The sequence below is a fragment of the Colias philodice genome, chromosome 3 (genome assembly GCF_061535455.1).
Source record: "Colias philodice isolate Cphi_HAF_F1 chromosome 3, ilColPhil1 Martin Lab GWU primary, whole genome shotgun sequence".
Classification (NCBI taxonomy): domain Eukaryota; kingdom Metazoa; phylum Arthropoda; class Insecta; order Lepidoptera; family Pieridae; genus Colias; species Colias philodice.
The window spans coordinates 202,317-224,233 of record NC_143088.1 but is presented as its reverse complement, the minus strand read 5'-3'; the positions used below and the strand labels follow the sequence as shown (position 1 = coordinate 224,233).

At 36.5% G+C, this 21,917-nt stretch overlaps 2 protein-coding genes across 3 annotated transcripts in view; both read right to left on the bottom strand.

The window, feature by feature from the left end:
- Positions 1-1,923: 1,923 nt before the first annotated feature.
- P5CDh1 (delta-1-Pyrroline-5-carboxylate dehydrogenase 1) lies at positions 1,924-4,783 on the bottom strand. The gene has a single exon (XM_089711673.1). It carries the CDS (start codon positions 4,283-4,285, stop codon positions 2,582-2,584), a length of 1,704 nt encoding a protein of 567 aa, XP_089567799.1. The 5' UTR covers positions 4,286-4,783; the 3' UTR covers positions 1,924-2,581.
- Positions 4,784-6,989: 2,206 nt separating this feature from the next.
- The window catches only part of LOC149489292 (uncharacterized), a 41,196-nt gene continuing 26,268 nt past the window's right edge, over positions 6,990-21,917 (bottom strand). Inside the window, exons 4-8 of one of the 2 annotated variants that reach the window (XM_089711897.1) lie at positions 14,924-15,109; positions 13,885-14,152; positions 10,598-10,681; positions 10,040-10,271; positions 6,990-9,998 (exon numbers count right to left, since the gene is read on the bottom strand). In XM_089711897.1, coding sequence (XP_089568023.1) covers positions 10,078-10,271; positions 10,598-10,681; positions 13,885-14,152; positions 14,924-15,109 — 732 coding nt within the window. In that variant the 3' untranslated portion in view covers positions 6,990-9,998; positions 10,040-10,077. Of the gene's footprint in view, positions 10,272-10,597; positions 10,682-13,884; positions 14,153-14,923; positions 15,110-21,917 lie in introns of both variants that reach the window. The other variant, XM_089711890.1, reaches the window with a different exon arrangement.

Below are 21,917 nucleotides of genomic sequence, written 5' to 3'. Positions count from 1 at the left end.
TTGAGAACCATCAAATCAAAATATTTTATCCTTGTTTCCTCTGGTAGCTACCACAATCGAGAGTTTTGTACATGAAATTATTGGGCATCTCATCAAAATAAAGCTACTCACGAAAAATTAGCTTGATAGTAATCACTTGCAAAAATGGGCGATGTATCCCGGACTACTACTAGGACGAATGTCTTTAGATTTCGGATTAGAAGTAACGACTTCAACTCGGGAAGACAATATAGTTGCTTATAAAGTGTATTTTTTTTTGTTTAATAGAGTTAAGTAGTTAAAATAATCAAAGTTTATTTTAATTCAATAAATAAAAAATATGCTGCCTTTCTTAAATACCTACATCTCAATTTCATAGGTAGGTACTTAAATTAAAAGATTTTTCCATAAAATAGAAAAAAAAAACGTAAACAAAAAATAACACTCAGCATGCTCTAAGCTCTAGTTTTTTTTTATTTAGGTACGCAGGTTACGAAATCCGGTTTTGTCGAGGTTCGTGATAATGTTGCAAATTAATTCTTCAAATATAATAATGGGAAGTGTGCTGTGTGATGTATCATGGTTTGCTATTCTCTGAAATCTGAAGTTATATAAAGTAGCCGAACGCATGAACTTGTACTTGTATTGATTTTCTCTTTGGTGCAATGGCTGCGCGCCTGCGTTGTTCTTAGGTCATGGCTTCGACTCCAATTTGTAAGGGTTAATCTAGGGACTTTTTTTACTGATTTTTATTTTATTTTATTTGCAACACAAACAAATATAACAATTTAGACCGTACAATACTTATTTAACATAAAACCTTAATTACTAATTGTTATGTATTGCAATAACATGTGCTGACTACTAGACTACAAATTACAATCGCTTACACATAAATAAAAAGTTAAAAGTATCAATATACTAACAGATAATAGGTAATTTAAAAAGGGAAATGATATAAAAACTGCGAGATAGATTGTGGGCATTACTTCATAAATTTACATTTCATGTACCTACCTACCTACTAATTAAAATTTAAAACTGCAAATTGCTGAGAATTTAATTAAGTATTTAAATATTTTTATACTTAGGTAATAGATATAATACCTATATGCTATAATTTGTATAAGTACGTAGTATATTATTATTAGTCTGTGCTATAATCAAAGTCTCCCTTTTACTAAGAAGAATTTGAAACAGTTAGTAACTAGTGATTTATGTAACAACTAGACGCTTTTCCTGGCTTCTCCCGTAGTACAAATTAAGGCAGCTTATTTTTTAAGTTGTATCTAAATAAATAGATCCAAAGGTAGAAAAATAAAAAAAAATATGAAAAAAACTAGCTTTCCGCCCGCGTTTTCAAAGAAAAACCCGTTCCCGTGGGATTTCCGGGATAAAACCTATCCTATGTGTTAATCCAAGTTACCCTCTATATGTGTGCTTAATTTCATTGAAATCGGTTCAGTAGTATTTGCGTGAAAGAGTAACAAACATCCATACATACAAACTTTCGCCTTTATAATAGTATAGGATGGAGTATTTTTCTTATTTAATACTTAGTAAAAACAAACAAAGTTTTCTAATGGTGCTGATGATGTAAAATTTAAGTAAGTCTTGACTCTTAGAATTGCCAAAATCCTTCAAAATTTAAAGCGGTTACATAGTTAAAATATTATGAACTCCATCCGGATGTACAATATGTAAGTACATACATAGGGCTTACGTCTTGCACTGAGTTAAAAACCTTATCTAGATAAATATGTATTATTATCTTATCAAAAATCGGTTTAGCGGCTTATTCGTGAAAAGGTAATAAAGTCAAATGTTTATGAATAACTTAAAGAGATAGGCTAAATAGAAGACATTTAAAATCTATTTCATGATCATGAGTCACGATAGCGATAGAGAGAGTTCATTTTGATAAGGGAAAAGAAAAACCACAAATCATAATAATAATTAAATTTATTAACGAGCATCAATTAACAGTGATATTAATCACAACTAGATATAAATATAAACACACAACACAAACATTACTAATATTATTCGAAAAAATCAGGTCGTTTTAGAAACAAAACTTAATATACTTTGTTATAGTTGAAGAGCATAAATGCATTATCTCGAGAGAGCGGAGGCAGATAGTTCAAATAATTAGTTTAAAATGATAAGGGAACAAATAAAATAATTAGATAAGAGCAGTTGTGACCGAGGGACGAGCGAGTACACATATTTTTATATTTATCGTAATTAATTAATTTATCACATCAAGAAGCGGATTTTCCCAAATCGGGAGCTACACCTAGCGCAGGTAACATTTCATATAACCTCTAATATTATTGCATCGCATATTATTGTACTGCTGTACTTCATCAATGACCTTTCACAATAAATAAACACAATATACAAATCACTCTTCCATTACTACTACTGTATAGTAGTGCTGAGAATAAATAAATACTTTCTTTTCTTTAATACATTGACAGTTAAATACAAGTTCACTAGAATAGTACCTTTAAAAACAAGCATAATACTATAACTATGATAGTTATTGATAGATCATTATTGTACTGTTACATTAAATTGGATATTATCTCATCTCTGCTTAATCTCTCATGTATGGGTAGTCAATATCTTTGAGGGGGACAAAGGTCTCCTTGATGGATTGTGGAGTCGTCCACCTCATGACGTAGTTGGGGCCGCCAGCCTTGTCGTTCGTGCCGGACATGCGGCCGCCACCGAACGGCTGTTGTCCAACCACTGAGCCCGTCGATTTGTCATTGATATAGAAATTACCAGCTGTCATTTTCAATTCTTCAAAGGCCTTCTCTAAAAAGCTTTGATCCTTAGCAAACACAGCTCCAGTTAAAGCGAACTTTGTTGAGCTTCCAACGAGGGCGAGGGCTTTCATCACATCTTTGTCATCATACACATAAACTGTCAGCACGGGACCAAAGATTTCTTCAGTCATCAACTTGTCGTGAGGATCGCTTGTCTCAATGATAGTGGGTTGCACGAAGTAACCCTTGCTATCGTCGAACTCTCCTCCTCCGAGGATCTTGTTTTTGGGGTTATTCTTAGCATTCTTTATGTATCCTGTTATTCTCGCGAATGCCTTGTCATCAATAACTGCACCGGTGAACACTTTAAAGTCAGTAGGATCTCCTATCTTTAGTTTAGCTCTCTCCTCGAGCAAACCTTCTTTAATGGGTTCATAGAGAGACTTTGGAATATACATTCTTGAGCAAGCTGAGCACTTTTGTCCGCAAAATTCGAATGCTGATCTAATTGTACCATTTACGACTGATTGTATGTCAGCAGTCGGGTGAACGAAATGATAATTTTTGCCTCCACATTCACCGATCAGTCGGGGATAGTTGCGGTACAAGTTTAAGTTCTTTCCCACCTCATTCCACAACCAGTTGAATGTCGGGACCGATCCCGTGAAGTTGATTCCAGCCAGATGCGGCGAGGCGGTGATCGTGCGACCGAAGGTGGGGCCATCTGCTGGCACGAAGTTTACAATTCCTGATGGAAGACCAGCTTCTCGCATTATGTTAAAAATGCGCCAATTAGAAAGAAGGGCAGTATCGGAGGGCTTCCACAACACACCGTTTCCCATGAGTGCTGGAGTGTACGCAAGGTTACCTCCAATCGCAGTAAAATTGAAGGGACTTATAGCAGCAATGAATCCATCCATACCTCTGAACCGGAGAGAGTTGCGAGTGACAGAGGGGTCTTCAGAGATAGGCTGATATTTAGCGTTCTCTTTTAAGAAAAATACATTGAAGCGGAAGAAATCTATAAGTTCAGCGGCAGAGTCAATCTCCGCTTGCACTACAGATTTTGACTGGCCCAGCATGGTCGCGGCGTTGAGGCGCTGGCGATGCTCTCCCGCCATCAGATCCGCAGCGCGTTGCCAAATCTCCACCCGCTTGTCCAGTGGAGTGCGGTCCCATCGCTTCTGCGCTTCGGCCGACACTTGGATAGCTTTCTGGATCGTTTTCTCGCTCGCGTAGTAGTATTTGGCGATCTTACGGCCGTGGTCGTGCGGCATGACTTGGAATTTCGGCTCTCCCTCTTTGATGGTTTCGTCTCCGATCACGATGGGAACCTCCTCAGTGACGGCTGCGGTGCGCTTCAGCTCGCTGACGAGCGCGTTCCGCTCCTGGCTGCCGGCGCGGTAGCCCAGCACGGGTTCATTCTGAACGCCGAAGTCTTGGAATTTCGGGAGCTCGACCACGCTCGAGGCGTAGCGCTCGAGCGAGCGTGCGCTGAGAGCAGTTCTCGTACATATCGCGGACAACATTTTGACGATGCTAGTCCAGCTGTTCCGTTATAAACACTAGATACTGATAAGATAGTGCGCTCTCAGTTTCGACCAAGATACGTGCGGAATCTCGTGACAGAAGGTCGTTACGTAAATCACGGCCGCTCCGCGCTCGGACGCAACTATTACCGATTTGGTACGGAAAAAACGTAATTGGCAACAGCCAACAGCAACACTCCTAGCGCGACCTTCACATGTAACTAATTCACATTTTGTGTTGTGACAAATTGAGATGGAAGTCAGAACTGGGAAATGTCAAATTGTAACAAAAATATAGCGTAGATGGAAATTTTCAAATTTGAATCTTTGTGGTTCCTGTCCAGTGTAGATTCCTCAGTCACTTTTCTAGTATTCACTTTTTATAGCATTACAATAGATTTATTGTAAAATTCACTTTAGTCCTAACAAAAAAAACATTCTCATTTTTTATGTAGTCGTTTCAAGACTATTGAATTTGTGTCTATGAGTGGTCTATGAGTAGCTCAGCTGTTGCAGGCCCATAGACTGGTTAAGGCAAGTTAAATTTTGCGCATTTGCGACCAGTTGCGACCATAGGTTGCGACTTGCGATCAGCCACAGCGATCAGCCCTTTCATAACATTTTGCGACTTAATATTCTGGTCTTATTTATGTCCTAACATCATACTTACTATCTTAATATTAAAACATAGGTACATTATTTATAAAAGATTTATAGTTTATATTTATTATTTATATTTATTTAATGTTACGTATATTTTACATAGCAGATACAAAATTTTATTTTGAGTAGTTTTAATTTAAATTTTAAATTCAATTAATAAATGTATAAATTAACATGTGTTTTTACTTTACGTTTTTAACACGAAACTTCACTACAGTTACAAATTTACTGGAAATTAATATCAGTAGGGGGTCTACCCAACATGGAGAAACATGGCAAGGGGTCTAAGACACAAAAAAGTTTATATAAAATAGTTCTGAAATAACAGTCGACGATACGCAGAAAATAATAAATATCATATAAATATATAAAAAAATATAAAAAATTGTAGGGCGCAGGCTCCGTAAAATGACCTATATTCTGCAAACATATTGGCATAAGGCAGACGCATAATTTAAACAGCCTTTTAAAAAATGACATTTTACCTTACGTAGTATTTGTATTCTCTTTGCATTGTATATAACAAAATACTTAAGTATATATACTTAAGTACATTCTTATATGAGACATATAAGAATGAGACGATATCACGATATTTGTGCTGTTAGTAGGTATATCTCATATCTTTTAAATTTCATGCCAGTACAGTTCTATTAAAAGAGTTCTATAAAGTTGGTGGAACCACGGTAGAACATCTTTCACAAGGTTTAAATAAAAATAAGATATAAAAATAATCAAACCGGCAATCGAGTTTGAATCTGTCTTCAGGATTATCCTGTTTGTTCAACTGCTTTGTCCTGCGCAACATGACAAAATGATAAGATAGAATGATAATTGAGATAATTTTAATTCACGTACCGTAACTAGTTAGTTAAATGTGATAACATCTCAGAACTAAACAAAATATTAGAACAAGATTAGAACATTTATATTATGATGTAACACAGACTTAGATCACAGACACAGATATTGTCACACAGTTGCCACACTAGACTATAACTATGACCAGACGAACAAATGAATTTATTAACGTTTTTTTGTTATAAATAAATAAACTAAAATAATTATCGATAATTATAATTGTTTGCGAAATGGATTACAATAATATATGTATTAACTAAGCGAGAAAATAAATCTTATACGAGGTTTTTGAATCAGGTAGGTAGGTATATTTATTAGGTTTGCTAATTTGGCTGAAATCTGGGATTTGAAATTTTAAATGAACTTGTCTTAAGTTTCTTGTTCTTGCAGTATTCCATATGAAACTAAACTTAATAAGAATCGATTTGTGCACATCACATAATGATTCCAACAACGTCTCTCTTCATAGGTAGACGCATTCTAATGACTTTAGACCAAGGGCTGATTGGAATAATAAATGTAGATACCTACTTGATAAGTTGAGGATCTAATTAGACGTTTTTAATGTAGCAAAATCAATTTTGTTATTGTGTAATGCTATTACAGTACCTAAGTACATATTAATGAACACACTTGTGATGTATTGCACATGCTAGCAGTAGCTTCCTGTTATTAAATGTATTCAAGATCAATTAAGTGCAATCTAAAGTTATAATAATACTAGCGGTTACGTTTTCCCTACATAAGAACCATCCTCGTACTTCAAGGAATATAATAAAAAAAGAATTATCGAAATCGGTTCAGCCGTTCTCGAGTTATGCGCTTACCAACACATTTTGCGATTCATTTTTATATATAAGAAGAAGATAAGATTAATAATATAATATGATCTGTTTTCTTAGTTGGATTAAAAATTTAGTATTCAATCCAATGAATGTCGGCTTCTCTAGGAGAACACTAGTTCAGCAGTGGAAAAAGAGGGATTCATGTAGCAAAATAATGAATAACAATAACATACAAAATTTACTGCATCTTGTCATTAGCAAAATCGTTCCTGGTGTAGGTAAGTAGGTTCCTACTATACCAATAGTAGGAACCTACTTCATGGCATGTCTATGAATTTTATTTTAAAACTCACTTTTAACTAAGTATTTAATAGGTATTCAAATGAAACACAGAATAATTTGTATACAATTTTATTGCCGTTTCAGCTTCAGTACAGTAAACAATACTCGTCGGACGCATACAAAGCGCTACACTATCTCCGCAATGCATACCATTGGTTTGTCCCGGGGCGCGCCATCTCGCACAGAGTCCTCCGTGAGCCAATCTGTAGACTGTAGCGTTCAAATTATTTTCTTTTGCCGTATAAAAGTATTTTGTTTGTAAAAGTTATATAAGGCAACTTTTTATTCATTGGTTTAAATAAATTATCTGTTTCAAAAAGCGCGCCAATTTATCGTTCTGTCAATTCATCTGTCATTTTTGACAGCGACATTGGCTCACGGAGGCGACGATATAGCGGCGCAACCCCGGTTCACGTCGCTAACCTATCTAATACTAAATGCATTAATATAAATGTCATAATACGCATAAGATACAACTAGGCATTGGCAAGTGTCGGCCGGGCGGCCTCCCGTACACGGAGCCCTAACATTGCACCGTCGTCGCGTGTACGGAACTAATGTACAAACAATATAATATGACACTCTTAGAGCGTGCCTGATCAGCTACTCGACTAAAGCTAAAATTAACTAACGCGCCCTTCGCACACCACGACGCGCTCTTTGTTACATACATTCATAACATAAATACATTTCTAACGAGTATGCGGAACCATATACCAAAATATAAAAAAATACCAAGAAAAGACGCGACCGTTGTCCCTACGTCAAAGAAACTTTAAGACAAATATTCACTAGATCTTTTTATAATAATAATATAATATCGCAATTGATTCAAATGAATATCGGGTTTAAAAAATCATACAATTTTTGACACCATAGGCGCTGGCTGTTCGAGATATTACATTTATGTTGAGTTCCTGCGCCAGGGGTCGCGCGTGTTGTGCGAAGGGCCAATATAAATGCTCATGAGCCCCTCACGGGCCCTCGGGCCCGGCTGAGAGACGACCTAACGTTACACATAACATACAATAAGCGGATTACACGATACTCTTCCTGCAGAAGCGGCCGAAGTGAACACTTTAAAATTTAAAATTAACCGACTTCACTTCCCGGCTCGTAATATTGAACAAATTTGGCCTCGATCTTTGTATAATGGAATATAGTTTACCCAAAAATATATTTGACACAGTCGAGCGAATTGAGTTCGATCAAAAATGCTATTATAAAAAATGCGTTTCCCTAACGATGACCGCGGTGACGTCACCCCGCTCCACATTTGTACCTTGTTTAGAACAGTACAAAAGTTCAGTTTATACAATATTATACGCTACAGTTACGAACGCTTGTAAAAGTGTAAAACTCCCAAAATACATCCAATTCGGAATGGCGATAGGAATGGTTGAAATCACATTTCTTTTTTTTATAGAGAGACCCTCTGTTGACATATCGCATTTATTGCTAATTACAGTGAAATATCAGAAATAGTTCTGTAAGAAAATAGCTCGTAGAAATGGTATAGAGACAGTAGAAAATGTTTATAAAAATTATGTGAAAAAAGTGAATTGACGAAAATTTTCAATAAATACGATATGTTTGGCAGGATGAAACTATTTTGACTTAATTTAAGCGAGCGAATCCGTATGTCGCAACTTATACTATGAAAATGCTTCAAAGACTTGATATTTACAGCTAATCAGTCCGTCCGCACATAAGTACTTATTACCTCTGTATACATTGAGCAATTTTTGATGGGTTTCTACCGCATTAAAGATTTACAAAATACTTTTTATAATGATATATCGTAGCTTATGAGTGGGTTTCATGTTTCACAATTTACATGTTATTGCAATTTTTGAATTTGTTCAGTGATTACTGTTTATTAACACCAATTAGTATTTTTATTACAGACAAAATTCAATTATATAAATTTTTTTAACATAGTTCAAATGTTTATTTGAAACCGTACCTGCGATTTCCAACCTTATATACAATAAAAATCAAACTTCATATTTTTAAACGAAATCTAGGCGAAATACATTGAACTCATAATCAAGCACATATATAAACTGTAACCACTGAGCCACAGCTACATCCCGGAACACTTTGGGGCGTTGCGTGTATCACAGTTATAACAACACTACACTCACTTTACCATGCAGTTATTTTTGTAACTAAATTAATTTTATATTGCATACGTGCCTTTTAATGTCACATAAAAAGTTAAAAGGTCGTATAAATGTCAATGATTAAGCATGCACATTATTTTTGCACATAAAAACTTATTATAACATTTTATTTCAAACTGATAATCATATGTATGTCAATTTACAACTACTTTATACGGAATGGAAATTTCTTAATACAAATATCAATGAATCGTCGTTTTTTTATTATTATTATAAGTCTACACACTCGTTGGTTACATCGATTTTGATATAACTTTGTCATTTTCGATTACAATAAGTCTTAACATAAAATTTGGCGATTAAAACGCGTTCTATCAATGAGCTATTTAAAGTTTCATTTTATTATGTTTTATGACTACAATAATTACGTCGCAAATACACTATATAAATAAGTTCTGAGCACACAATTGAACTGAATTTAGAGAAGACAAATATATTTTCTGCAAGAAAACAAATGTTGCCTGACAATGATGACTTGATAAAAGATTTTTTATAAAAATTTTATTTCCAGTGTGGATATGTAAAATATATTTATATCTCTCTGTGCTCTCAGTGCGAGTTACAATTATAGACACACACTTAACCAGATGAATCGTACATTTTGTTAAAATCGGAACACGTGATAGACACACACATACACTACAAATTAAAGCAGTGTTAACACTGCACACACGTTACAATTCACTTTGCTACAATTGTGTGATTACTGTCACTTTATATGTGTGTGTTTGTGTCTGTCTCAATCTCCCTCTCCCTTCTGCTCGATATTTGCACTATATTTGTTTAAAATGTGCACATGTGTGTCTATCTTCGCCCCCATCTACATGCCTATCACACGTGTACGTATGTGTGTGTGTATGTGTGCGGTCTATCTGCCTATACCACAGCGCACTATGTGTGTGTGTGTCTGTTTCCACCTATATCCCGTGGCACGCACGTGTACCCCAGAGCGCGCTCAGAACAGCAGGTCGGTAGCGTGTGTGCGCGCCTCGCTCCAGGAGCGCGCGGTCTCGGCGGCGCAGGGCCGCACGTCGCCCGCCCCGCCCTCCCCATCCCCGCCGCACCCCGCCTCGCCCTCCCCAACCCCATCCTCACATCCGACCGTGTGTATCTCCGTGCTAGCAGCGGACTCCGCTTCGCTGTGGTCCTCTGGAAATGTATAGGATATAATATTATTATTCAGTAAAAATTATCGAATTAAACATATTATATAATATGTTAATACAGTGGAAATAATCAAATTAGGTAAATTAACATTAAACTACGTATTAGAAAAGATAAACTTAAACAAACAAAAAATAACTGCTTAAAGTTCATTTAAGTAATCACATGCTAAAATCTTAATAAGATTACATCGCTTAATGTTTGGGTTTTATGTCCCCATTACATTCACATTATACACACTTGTTTTTTATACTTTTATACAAGTTTTAAGCACTTAATTTATTATAATGTAGTAGATAGTGTATACTAACCGGAGTGCGGCGTGCGCGAGAGGCCGAGCTGGAAGTGGTCGGCGCGCGTCTTGCTCGGCGTGTAGCGCGCCAGCCCGCCGCACGCTGTTACAAACGTACAATATTTATATTAGCATTTAAATATAATATGTTTGTTTTATGTGTCTAATTATGGTCACATACAACACTATTAGCATTACAGTTCATATAATATGTCAATTTTATGTGTCCAATTATGGCCATATTAACAATAACATACACTTTCATTACTTATAAAGATCTGTCTGGATGATAAATAGGCAAAACATCCAAGAGATATGCCACCTTAATTCTGAACAAACCATTTGTTAACACAATTTAGATGAAGATCTAAGATAGATAATATTTTAAGTGTTGGAAAGGGTATCCCACTATAATTTTTTCGTATTGTAATATGTTTTGCCCAGATTGGACTATAATAAAGTTTTTTTATTCTTTTAGCTAGAAAAGTGTTTTATTATTACTCTCTTATATTCTTCTCAAATCATTAATTGGAATCTTATAATCTACCTATACAACTAGCCTTCCAAAAACATGATTTCCAATAGCAAAACCTCCACACATTTCTCCACAAAAAGAGTTATTTCATAGCTCATATTAATACCAATTTTAGCAACAATCTACAAGGTATATCACACAATAGCATTAGAGATGTCAGATGACGCGCGAGCGACCAAGGCCCGGCTACACGATGAACAGTATCGGCTTATGTCGTCCAATTAGGTATTATAAATAATCCTTACAAATATTGGCTGCGGTATTCGATCTATGGTGTAATTAAAGGGCGCTATACGAAGTATTAACAAAAGGGTTGGTTTTCCTGTTCATAATTTGTCAATTTATAGTATCTACTTTTTAACGATTAATATGATAACAAATTCTTGAAAAATGTGCCTGTATATAATGCAATAAGTTAATTTGTACTTGATATAATTTCGAGTTTCCTTCTCAATTAAATATCCTTTTAGATAATCTAAGAAACTCATAACAATACATTTAAATAATTCACATCCGAAATTTTCCTTCCTACTCACTTGTCAAAATAACGGCCATTAGCCAGTAATTAATGTCGGAATATAACACAAAACAATGAGCACAAGTAATGAATTGTAAAATGCATAAATAACATTTCCATAATGTGCTGTTTATTTGAGTTATCTGAGCGGTCACAACAAACAGAGATAGCCCTCCACGAGCCACTCATATCAGCGGTAATTACTGTGGAATTCATTATGTAGGTCGGTCTGTCTGTCGCTACGTAACTAGACAAATTATGTTTATAATGTGATGTATTCGTTCTATTATTGTGTTTGTCGGAAGATAAATTGTTCCATAAATTGAAAATGTATGAACTATCGTTTGAGCTCGAAATAATTTAATTTGTATGTAAGTATTAGTTGCGGGAAGTGGTAAGGGATTTTTCTATTTCAGTGATTTACTTATTTTACGGCCGATTTTTCAATGCTTGGATAAAACTTATCTGTCCAATAATGTATTACACGATAATATTAAAATGTCACGTAAACTGTCAAATACGGGCAATTAGAATACGTTTTTAAAATGGTAGTTTTATACATTATTCGATGAATAAGTTTTAACCAAGGATTGAAAAATCGGCCCTTATTCAAATAAATTAATCAATATTTGCATATAAGTAACTTATTTTACTTGCTTTATATTCTCCTTCGGTACTTGTACATTTATGTTTAGTACATAATATTTTTTTACATTTATCTGTGCATTTTAAATTAAGATGTTGTTTTTATCCTCAGTGTTGGTTTTTGAAACCAAAGAATGTTCAAAACGGGGATGTTTTTACACATAATAAACGTGACTACCACAATGCTCTGCCTCGACTACCCACAATGTTTTTTCAAACAAAAAATTCTTATAACTGGCAACGATTAGAATGAAAGATACAGTATTAGCCTACAACATAATGAGATAGCTAGTATGGTTGCGGTGTGGCCTACAGGGTGCCCCACGCCATCTACACGTACGACATCGAGACATAGGAATGTATAGCAGGCTGTGACGTGTATAACCGTGTGCTATATGAAGAACTCGTCGGGCGGCAGCGGGGGCGGCGCGGCCGGCCGCCGCAGCGAGCCCGCGCGCCGCACGCCCGCGCCCCGCACGGCCCCGCTCACACCTCGCACGGGCCCGCTCACACCCCGCACGGCCCCGCTCACACCCCGCACGGCCCCGCTCACACCCCGCTCGACGCCGCCCGCGCCCCGCACGGCCCCGCTCACAGCCCGGACGCCCGCCGCCATACCGCTCACACCCCGCACGGACACGCGAGCGCAAAACGCTACAACCCCGCATGCGCACTTATTAATACCACGACATAAATTAAAAAAAAAAATACGTGTGGCACTCGGGGACTACCGCGGTAAAGCTATTGCATGCTATGCTTTCAAGCCACAACTCTGCGCCCGTCCCCGTGGGGAGCGTGAGGTTTTTTCGTTACGGAATTTCTCGATTCGGTCCCCGCGCTCAAGGCCCGCGATAGAAGCTATGCAATAGCTTAAAAAACGATTTTGTTGTTGTTCTTGTTGATTAATTAGTAGACTTGGTGGATTTTGAACCATATTTGGTTTTGAGTGTCACAATACTTTGATTGAACGTTATGCACGCATGATATAAAAGTTACCGTGATATATTATTGTCATTGATTTGCACTGTTCTGTTCTGTTCCCTTCGTTACTGTTTGAGATGTATAAAAAACTAGCTTTCAGCCCGCGACTTCGCCCGCGTTTTCAAAGAATAACCAGCATAGTTCCCGTTCCCGTGGGATTTCCGGGATAAAACCTATCCAATGTGTTAATCCAAGTTACCCTCTACATGTATGCTAAATTTCATTGTAATCGGTTCAGAAGAATTTGCGTGAAAGAGTAACAAACACGCACACACACACACACATCCTCACAAACTTTCGAATTTATAATATTAGTAAGAAGTAAGTAGTAAAATCGGTACCAGTAAAATAATTAATCAGTACCCTGTATCTTCCTACTTACCCTCTAATTTATAACAATTAGTAATTTTAACAAAGAACTTTAATTTTTTCTTGTGTTATATCAATTTGAAATATAATTTTTATTGATAACACATGTTAACTAATCGTAGAATATTGATTGTATCGGCAATTTTTAGTGTATTTTAAGCTACCTGTATCTACCAATATCAGACAAGAATTAAATGAGAAATGTGGTCGTCTAATTTCTTACCTAATTACGAAATAAACCAGTTTAAACACTACTCACCCAGATGCGTGTTGGCTGCAAGCGTTGCTATGTGTTGACCGGGCGGTGCAGAGCCCGGCAAATCTGGGGCAGTTCCATTTAGGGCTGAGCCGTTCAGGGCAGAGTCGTTAGAGGCAGAGCAGTCAGAGGCAGAGCCGTTGAGGATAGAGCTGTTGAGGGCAAAGCCGTTGGGGGTAGCGTCCGGTCGGCTCGGGGACTCCTCGCACATGGACGTCTCTGAGGGATACTCGAAGGTCCGCGTCAGCGAATCGTCGAATTGCAGTTTTAACTGAAAACATTTGTTGTTTTTTTTAATTTAATAGAACAATATGAAAAGGGTAGATAAGAAAAGTATCTTTTCTAGATATCTTTTAAATGAAGAAAGAATCGTGTAAATTTTCTGCCGTTTTTTTTTACTTTTACTATTTTTAGCAACTACCTGCTACAAAATAAATGTATACTTGGGTTTCAAAAACATGATTAAAAAAGACAATTATAATATGAAAAATAGATATGTGATCCTTCTACACTCTAATAATCCCTGATAAGTTATCTTATTTGCATATTACAAAAATAGATCAAGTAGGTACATAATTAATTATGCCACTAATCAAACAGCTCATCAGTAATCCCGTAGCTGTAGGCTCGAATTCAATTAACATAATAGACTGAGAATCGATATCACGTGTGTCACGTCTCGTCTCCGAGTCCCTGTCGCGAGCTGCAGACGCGCCGGCTCCGGGCAACGAGCCACGTGGTGACACGCGATACCATTGTTTGAACTGTCACTAACGTATTACTAGACATTAAGCATACCATACCAATACCCAAGCCAGTCTGAATTCTGAACAGAGTAATTATTTACAGAGATTAGGTATAGTCTAAAAACAATCGTATCTGGTTTTTTATTTATTTATTTATACATTACTCTATCATAAACGGCAAAACAGGATTACGTATCTAAAAAAAAAAATTTGAAAGTGTTAACACCCTGGATACATGAACCCTGTGGAAATGTATGTATGTGTGTGTGTGTGTAACATACTATGTGTGAGTATACCTTGGCGGCGCGCTGCTTGTGCTGCGGCGTGCGCGCGAGCATGGAGGAGCGGCCGTTGATGAGCACGTTGTCGTTGACGAAGCGCACGCTGCACGGCGACGGCGGCCGGCCCTCGTCCTCGCCCTCCGACTCCGAGTCCGGCGCGAGCGCCTCGGGCCGGAGCACCACCACGCCCGGCTCGCCTGCCTGGAAACATAACAAACACCAATTAATACAAAATATAGTCAATTTTATGCTTTATATTCTATTGACTTTGGAGCTAAAGCAGTATCGATCAACGAGTAAAAGGTCATTTAAATCAATGATGATTATAGCCATTTTAGTACAGACCCAACAGCCTTTCTATAATGCCAATACTTAAAGTAGGTTTCACCTTTCAAATGTGTTTGGAAATTTTTCTCTTCACCTAAGTATATGATAGTGTCACCTAAGAAGCTTAGAAGTAATAAAAAATAAATATATTTGAAAAATAGAAATAAGACCGCCTTACGAACATAAAACTTCAGTAACGTTGTAAATGTAATATCGAGAGAAATAAAGCTAGTCGTAATCATTTTTCTTTAACTTTGGGAATCTCATTATTCGAAACTTTTCTATTCACATTACCAGCAATTAGTAGTTTTTTTTAACAAATCGTTAATTAGTAATTCTTGATAAATTCAGTTTCAATCAAGACCTAATTAGCAATTAGCAGGCGAATGGTTTCGCGCGCACCTATAAAATGGAAATGAGCCACAACATTAGAAATACCTCGACTCGTATGACCAAAGACGGCAGCCATCCTAACTGCTGCTAGGCGCGGTGCTGCCGCCGAAGGAATGGCATGCGAATAAAAGCAAAGTCCAAGTGGAACCGGTCGCGGAATCCAGTCCAGGGGACTGACATCTGATCCGTGCGTGCAATGACTTGTGACGCTAATGCGACATTGATTTACTGGCTAAAACATTAGTTCATGTATCCTGCTCACTGCACTGTGGATTTTAGATGAAATACAAGATTTAGGTAGATCTGCTAGGTCTGCAAGGTGTTACGAACAGTACAAAGTAAAAAACGTTAATCCTTATAGAAGTAGAATTAAGTGTAGTTTTGGAATTCATACGTATTTAATTGAATTTGGGATAAATTTTTTAAGAAACAATATCATGACCTGCTTGCATAATGACGAAGAACTGGAAGCGTTATTGACTTCCTACAAGAGGATTACTATTTTTATCAAGATAAAAGTAAGTAGTTGAAGATGAATTTACAAAGAACGAGGCTGCATAGATAACAATCAATTTGCACATAAAAAGCTAAGAATAAAAAAAAATCATATAGTTTAAAAACTAATGAAGTTACAATAGCAACTGCTTAACAAAACGACGAATAGGGATAAATCAATAAAGTTTCAAAGAAAAGGTACAAAAGTCTAAACAAATCGATTGGCAGTGGAGCAGAACGGTTGGCTATAATCCGACACGCGCGCAATAGACTAGAGTAGATAATTTTTGAAACAAAAAAAAATCGCAGTCGGATGAAACCCATTAGAAAAGGAGGGGAATATGATAAAAATGTAAGGAAAAATAAATTACGGTCAATCCGAGTTCGGGAAGCGGGAGGGGGGAGCTTTTAAGAGAAAAAAATGGTTTCTCTCGATTTCCGACAAAACTACTAGTCCTATAGAAAAAAGTTCAATGGCAAAGTTGTAGGTAATTAAAAGTTCTACAACTTTTGTATTCATAATTTTTTCACATAACCTAAAAATTTAGGTGAAAAATTCAAAAAACCAAGTTTTTGGTCTTTTATTTCTATCTACTTCAAAATTTATTTTTTTTCTACGAAATTTGGTGGAAACTTACTTTATTATGTCCCCAATACACTGTAATTTATTTGATTGAAAATATTTATTTTTTCGCCTTAGTTTGAATTAATACCAAAAAAACAACCTAATTTTCAATCGAAAAGTCACCCGTCAAAATATCAGCTTTTTTCAAAAACTTGGGGTGCCTTTTATTCATTGAAATCTCTACTTTCATATGGTGTAAAAAAAATAAACACCACCATAGTAAATGTTCTCAGGAAATGCATACAAACAGTCTGAAAATTAGCTTTTACTAAATCAGGCACACTTCTCGAACTACCTGAAATGTTTTTATCGACATCATTTTGCTTTTGAATATGCTGTAAAATATTAAACTTAGAACAGATAATTATTTTTCTTTTGAAATATTACCGAAAAGCCGATACAAGAGAAGATATAGAGTTCAAGAAGTGTGCCTGATTTAGTAAAAGCTCATTATCACACTGTTTGTATGCATTTCCTGAGAACATTTACTATGGTGGTGTTTATTTTTTTTTACACCATATGAAAGTAGAGATTTCAATGAATAAAAGGCTCCCCAAGTTTTTGAAAAAAGCTGATATTTTGACGGGTGACTTTTCGATTGAAAATTAGGTTGTTTTTTTGGTATTAATTCAAAATAAGGCGAAAAAATAAATATTTTCAATCAAACAAATTACAGTGTATTTGGGACATAATAAAGTAAGTTTCCACCAAATTTTGTAGAAAAAAAATAAATTTTGAAGTAGATAGAAATAAAAGACCAAAAACTTGGTTTTTTGAATTTTTCACCTAAATTTTTAGGTTATGTGAAAAAATTGTGAATCCAAAGTTGTAGAACTTTTAATTACCTATAACTTTGCCATTGAACTTTTTTCTATAGGACTTGTAGTTTTGTCGGAAATCGAGAGAAACCATTTCTTTCCCTGAAAAGCTCCCCCCTCCCGCTTCCCGAACTCGGATTGACCGTAATTTATTTTTCCTTACATTTTTATCATATTCCCCTCCTTTTCTAATGGGTTTCATCCGACTGCGATTTTTTTTATCTTTTCATTATTTTCAAAGGCTTTTACCCCAGTCTACAACGCGCTGCGGCTCCGTGACGTTCCCACGAAAATACGCGCCGGTCGGAACTCGGAACGGATACTGAGCCCAATTCTAGTGACAACTTTGTAGCGAATTACCTCATTTTATATCACATACAAAAGTATACACAGGTTAAAACATATTCACGTTTTCTAAGGAAATATTTCGAATCCCGAATGAAATCTCTTCGGGCTTGGGAAATGCGATTTACTACACCACCTGGACCAATACATGTATCAAAACTGTCAAAACTTAGTTCGACTTGCAGCGATGTTTGAACACGATTCAGGCATCACGAGCAGAAACGCTCGCACAAGCGCCCGTAATGATATGTATTCGCTTAGTTGGCGCCATTACTCATTGGCGGAGTTATTAGCCAGCAACTATACCATGAACAGATATCACGCGACAGTAACACGTGTACACGATCCAGCCGATCACAATCATTACCCGCTTGTTATTCAAACACACGCCTCCTGAATTGCTAATCTGCTGGCTTATTGATAGTTAATTAATGACCGCTAACTGGCGCACCGGTACCGGCGCATTACAATTACCTTTCATCTCGCACGCGTATCATTAGTGTTGTGCAACTTGATAACGTTTGCAAACTTCTGTCGTTAGCAGTTGGCGTCATGGGAACATACATGTAACCATAGTTCTCTTGATAAGCTCTGTAAACTAACCACCATCTAACCACTTTCTTGTAAAATAATAATGTGTTATGTCAATTTTTTACGATTATTTATCCTATTAGGACTATTAGGACCACTAATATAGGAATGTATGACGTCGAGTTGCGGAGAAATGCCCGTATATTATTATGGGAATATTATCAGGAACGTCACATATAAATCTAAACCATAATAAAAATGTAGCAGGTCGAATTCTGTACGCTGAAGATATCTTTAGGCAATAAAATACTATTGATTTATCTGTTGAACATTAACTTTAGTACTTGGCAGTATATTATATTCAGTAGAACAGCTCAGTTAATATTTAGCGAGGATGTAATATTTCCTTTGATTCCTCCCGAGTCCCGACGTGCCTCGGCCCGGCTCCGCCAGATTACGTCTCATTCGACCGTCAATAAATTATTTGTAACCGTTCGGGTCTCGAATAACTCTGTCAATACGACTAATATTGAGCTCATTTTGAAATATTCGACCCTTATAAACACATTACGAATGGTTGTTATGTTGGAATTTAGGATGTTTACGTATAGTATCGAAATCGATTAAGTTTTTCCTTCCTAGACGGGATTTCACATAAAACAAATAATGACAAAATGGGGCTTCAAACGAAGGAATTCAATCGGCCGAACGGCAATTAAACATTGTATTTACAATTTGACTGGAGGAAAACGACGATAGAACTTAGGATTGACACACACAGCGATCTTAAGCCGTCAATTCCGAAACAAATTGTTTCATCTGAAATATTATTGGTGATTAAAATTAAATTTTTATCCCGAAAAACGTCTCATAATGCTCATATTTTATGAACTTTTCACTTTCGCCTTGATAAGATAATCTCACTCTTACGTACAGGAAGCTTTACAACTTTACGTGACTTCTTCCAATAATCCGGGAGTTTATGACTCCAAGCGCACAAAGAAAAGGTATACAGTTATTATCATAAATTATCCATGTATTGTATGCTTTAGATCGACACAAGGCGAAGGTTGCACAAATGGGCCCGAATCCGGTTTCCATGCGACTCGTCCAGCTCTCACTCTCGATATATTGAATAATGCCAATAAGCATACAACTCACTACTGAAATTAATCAAAACTTGAATAAGTAGTATTTAAAGTGAAAGAATACAGATGAATATATATAACTAAATCTCATAAAATAATTCTTATTATTTTGTGGACTATCGTGGCGAACGTCCCCGGGGAAATTTAACAGACGCTCTAACACACGACGCATTTAATCAGCGAAACGTCGCTGTGTCACACCGGACGCTCGACAGCATTTCTTTGTCTCGCATTCGGAACCCTTATTTAGTGACAAAGCATATTTTAACTCGGACCAAAATCCACCCAAGTGTCTCTATTGTTGAGGAAAATAAGCAAAACGTAATCTACGTTCAATATTTCAAGTAAGTAAGCAAAGTATCAGAGTAATATATTTGTTGAGATTTTGCCCTAGGAACGATGTTCGAGCAAACTTAAAAGGGGCAAATAAGCTTATAGCTCTCAAAAGCCGGAGCTAGTAAGTCGGTTAAATCGGATTTAACAAGATGGTCCATCAATACCCTCGCGATACTCGATAAACAAGATATATCGCACCTTGTTACACAAAACTGGTTCCCGATCACTTTCGGGTGAGTGCGTCACGACGCGGAAATGCCCCGCCGCGACGAAATTCAGATCGGGTGAATTATTCAAATAAAGCTACGCCATTAAATTGACGGCAAATCGTTTCCTGATCTCAATAAAATAAAGAGCACCAATCGGGCGGAATTTGCCCGCGGTTTATTTCTTTGTCAATTTGTTTTTTATGAACGTGGCAGTATTTCTACAAGGCTAAACTATACGTCTGTCTTTCAGGATATTACGATCAAACTAGTAAATGGGTTTATTTCACAAAATACATATGAAAATAACAAAACTTACATAACCAAAACTTCAGAGAAAGTTCTAGTTCATTATACTATAGAATATGGTATTGATCCCTTTTTTGAGGTCATCATAAAAATCAAGTTCCTCTTACGGTGGTAATGAAACGAACAAAAGAGTGAAGTGTGATCTACGTCCGCTCGATGTCCCTCTAACACTTTTTGCACCTTTGCACCTTTTAGAATCCATGACACATCGAGAGCTCCGATGATGGGGCATTAGTGATTCCGCCGACGAGAGCGAAATGTGTGTCGGACGGCGCGGCTCCATAATCTTGTAAACCCTTTATGGCTTCGCTTCTGCTTTATAATGACCCAATGATGTGGATAACAGTACTTACACGGAATTGTACTACAAATGAGCACGCACTGGAAATTATTAGTCGAACTAGGTGAAGCCAGAAGAAAATAAATATGTATGCGAATGACTAGTGACTAGGCAAAAACTATGCCTCGTCTTACGAGTAAAGAACTTTTTTGTTCACAATAAACAAGTACATTACATTAATTCGTTTTTAATTTGCTAAATGATTATTCTTGGGAATACTTTGTAGTAACAAAAACAGATTTGCGCCTGTTTTTTAACAAGGTTGGTGGCGTGTTTCAGCAACCACAAAGGCTATAATTGGATTTTTTTCCATCTGTATTTACAAATCGGTAAGTGGAAATAATTGCTTTCCAGATAACTTCCTAAACACAGCAAATACTAAAAAGTCTAACGATTTTACATGAATGGAAAAAAATCCGTTTGATCATTTTTCATCTATAAAACATGAACAATATTTATGACAAAAAGGCGTTCGGAGAATGTTAAGTGCAGCGGGCACATTTATAATAACGACTATTTAATTATGGCAATAACTATTCAATTAAGAGCTATACGAGCAATTACATAAAATGCCACCGTTATAAGACGATTTGACATCCATTACGTATTGCCCACATATAATACTATATTATGGACTATAATATTATTATCCTTAAGTTTTAGAGAGGCAGGGTGATTAGCATGTAGGGCAGATAAACAGCGACGCAAATACACACAATAATGTGTAGTATCGGAATGAGTAACATCCGGCCCGCGGCGCTGATTCGGCATCATTGCTACCGTTCGGACGCCGCTCTATTTAAACATATAACATGTTTATTTTAATGTAATACATTTTGTTGTTGTTTTCCTTCCAAGAATTTAAAATTGCCGTGTCGTAAAGAAAAACAAATTTATTAGGACTAAAAGGCTTATAAGTAAATTTAATTTGGAACAAATAAATAAATCTTGCGTGCCTGATAATTGACAGATTGTCCTATACAAAGAGTACAAGAGATCCAATTGTTATATTGAGGCCTCTTGACAAAGGAGTACGAAGGCTCTGAGCAGAGAATACAAGAAATACTGAACATATTATGTATAGATAACATCACATATCAGTATAAATAACCCAATACACTGTTGCAAATCTTACA